Here is a 3395-nt window from a genome sequence, read left to right on the forward strand (position 1 = left end):
CCCATATTCAATTTAGAAACCATCCACTTAACTCCCTACAAAGAAGCAGCAATGGCACGGCCGGTTAAGAGGCAAGCAGCAGGAGTAGTAGCGGATGAGATTAAGGAGGAACACCTTTTGGCTTTCATTGTGAAGGAGAAATATGAAAACGGATGCAAAGATGAGCTTGAAAAATATTGTAAAGAGTTGAAGAAAGCAGATAAAAATCTAGAGAATGTGAATGATAAAGTTAAAGGACTTTGTGAAGATGGAAAACAACAGGATAAATGCAAACTGAAAGGCGAAGTTGAAAAAGTATTGAAAGCTTTTGAAGGGGAACTTCAAGAAGCATTGAAAGACATAAAAGATGAAAATTGTAAAAAATATGAAGAAAAATGTATACTTTTAGAAGAGACGGATCATGGTGCTATTAAGGAGAACTGTGTCAACTTGAGGGAAAAATGTTACAAATTGAAGCGTGAAAAGGTGGCAGTGGAGCTCCTTTTGAGGGCGCTCGGAGGGGATGCTAAAGATGATGGTAAATGTAAAGAAAAGATAGAAAAGGTTTGCCCACTGTTAAGCCGAGAAAGCGAAGAATTGATGTCTTTTTGCCTTAATCCAAGTGGAACGTGTGGAGAGCTGAAAGGGAAATTGGGTACTGTTTGCCAGCCTTTAAAAGAAGATCTTAAAGATGGCGAATTAGCGGAGAAGTGTCATGAAAGACTTGAGAAATGTCATTTTTACGGAGAAGCGTGTAATGATGCGAAATGTAAGGACTTTGAGGAGAAATGTAAGAAAAATAATATTACATATAAAGCACCGGAATCCGATTTTAGTCCAGTGAAACCGAGTGCGTCGTTGTTAAGAAGGATTGGGTTTGATGATGTCTATAAAAAAGCTGAAAAACATGGGATTATTATTGGAAAAACAGGAGTGGATTTACCAAGGAAGTCAGGTACAAATTTTCTGCAAGATCTCTTGCTAGTCTTGAGCAGAGATGAAAAGGAGACGGATACAGATAAAAAGTGCACTAAAGCGTTAGAAAAATGTGATGCTTCTAAGTATTTGGATCATAATTTGAAAGAGTTATGCGATAAAAATGATAAACAAAATAAATGCAAAGAATTACTAGATGTAAATGTAAAAGAAAGATGTACAAATCTCAAATTAAAACTTTATCTGAAAGATTTGTCTACAAAATTTGAAAAAGCTGAAAAATCAGATCTTTTATCGTGGGGACAGCTTCCAACATTATTTACGAAGGGAGAGTGCGCAGAACTTGAGTCGGAATGTTTCTATTTAGAAAATGCGTGTAAAGATAATGAGATTGGTGAAGCGTGTCAAAATCTACGATCAGCGTGCTATAAAAAGGGACAAGACAGGATGTTGAATAAGTTCTTTCAAAAGGAATTGAGGGGAAATCTTGGTCTTGTAAGATATCGTAGCGATCCTGGTGATTGTAAAAAATATGTAGTGGGAAACTGTACAAAACTTGATAAAAAATATCTTCCACGATGTCTTTATCCTAAAGAACTATGTTATGCGGTTTCAAATGATATTTTTCTTCAATCTAAAGAGTTAAGTTCGCTTTTAGATGATCAGAGAGATTTTCCATTAGAAAAGGATTGTCTTGAGTTGAAGGAGAAGTGTGATGAACTTGGTAGTGATTCATTATTGAATTTAGAAAAGTGTATAACATTGAAAAGACGCTGTGAATACTTTAAGGTTACAGAGGGATTTAGAAAAGTATTTTTAGAAAAAAAGGATGATTCGTTAATGACTCAGGGAAACTGTACAAAGGTATTGCATGAGAAATGTAATACTTTATATAGGAGGAGAAAGAATTCATTTAGTGTTTCATGTGCTTTACCAGAAGAAACATGTAGTTATATGGTATTCCACACAAGTCAAGATTGTAAATATTTAAAAGAAAACATCAAGAATGGAGGAATTGTAGGAAAAATTGGAGGAGCAAATGGGAATGAAACAGCACTTGAAGAACTCTGCACAACATGGGGCCGACATTGTCATCAACTTATGGAGAATTGTCCGGATGACTTGAAAAAAAATCAGAATGGCAATGACAATGGTCATAACTGTGACAAACTCGAAGAAAAATGCAGTGATACCTTTAAAAAGTTGAAATTGAAGGAGGAGCTGACTCATCTGTTGAAAGGCAGTCTAAGCAATAATAAATGTAAAGAAGCATTAGGAAAGCGTTGCACTGAGTTGGAAAAGAATGATACATTCAAAATTCTGCTTACTAATTGTGAAGATAATACCAAGGAAAAGGTTTGCAAAGAATTAGTCGATAAAGTAAAAGAGAGATGCCCTACTTTAAAAACCGATCTGGAGAATGCGAAAGATGAGTTGACAGAGATGAAGACTGAGTACGATGCGCTCAAACAGGCGGCAGAAAAATCTACAAAGGAAGCTAAGTTATTGCTATCGAAGCCTCGACAAACTGTAACGCCAAATGCGCAGAATGGCAGCGCTTCTGGACCAGTACCAGCACCAGCAGCACCTCCAGCAGCACCAGAAGCACCAGCAGCAGGATCATCTTCATCACCACAAGGGCCACCTTCATCACCAGAATCATCTTCTACATCAAGTGGAACACCAGGCACAGCAGATGGAACGACGGGCCCTGCAAAACTTGGACTCGTTAAAAGAGCATATGTAGATGGAGGTGTATCAGAAGTAGAGGTCAAAGCATTTGATGCAACGACGATAGCATTGGAATTGTATTTGGAATTAAAAGAAGAATGTAAAGCTTTACAACTAGATTGCGGTTTTAAAGAGGATTGTCCAGATACTAAACAAGCTTGTAAAGAAATAGAAGAGTTATGTAAACTGGAAGCATTAAAAGTTGCGCCTCATCATACAGAGACAATAACAGAAACGAAGACAGAAACGAAGACGGAAACAAAGATGGAAACAAAGACTGATGACAAGGCTGATGAGAAGACCGGTACGAAAACTGTTACAGAAACCAAGACAATAGGTGGAGGAAAAGTAACAGAAGAGTGTACATTAGTCAAGACAACAGATACATGGGTGACGAGTACGTCATTGCATACGAGTACGACAACGAGTACGTCAACGGTGACGTCGACAGTGACGTTGACCTCGATGCGCAAGTGCAAGCCTACCAAATGTACCACCGATTCAACCAAAGAGACACAGAAAGGAGAAGAAGAAGAAGAAGTAAAACCAAATGATGGGATGAAAATAAGAGTTCCTGATATGATTAAAATAATATTGTTGGGAGTGATTGTTATGGGGATGATGTAAAATGAATGAAAAAAATGTTAATAGATTGAAAATGTGCATATATCCATTGTTTATATATAATAGAAATCTAAATGAATGAAATGAAGTTTTAATCATTTTAGTCCGATATTTTAATTAATAAC

General features: G+C 36.8%; 1 protein-coding gene across 1 annotated transcript; it reads left to right on the forward strand.

The window, feature by feature from the left end:
* Positions 1-51: 51 nt before the first annotated feature.
* Positions 52-3273, forward strand: T552_03721 (hypothetical protein; the record flags this gene model as incomplete). The annotated part of the gene is made up of 1 exon (XM_018372070.1): positions 52-3273. One exon carries the CDS (start codon positions 52-54, stop codon positions 3271-3273), a length of 3222 nt encoding a protein of 1073 aa, XP_018224154.1.
* Between the last annotated feature and the right edge of the window lie 122 nt (positions 3274-3395).

This window comes from Pneumocystis carinii (genome assembly GCF_001477545.1).
Source record: "Pneumocystis carinii B80 chromosome Unknown supercont1.38, whole genome shotgun sequence".
Lineage (NCBI taxonomy): Eukaryota > Fungi > Ascomycota > Pneumocystomycetes > Pneumocystales > Pneumocystaceae > Pneumocystis > Pneumocystis carinii.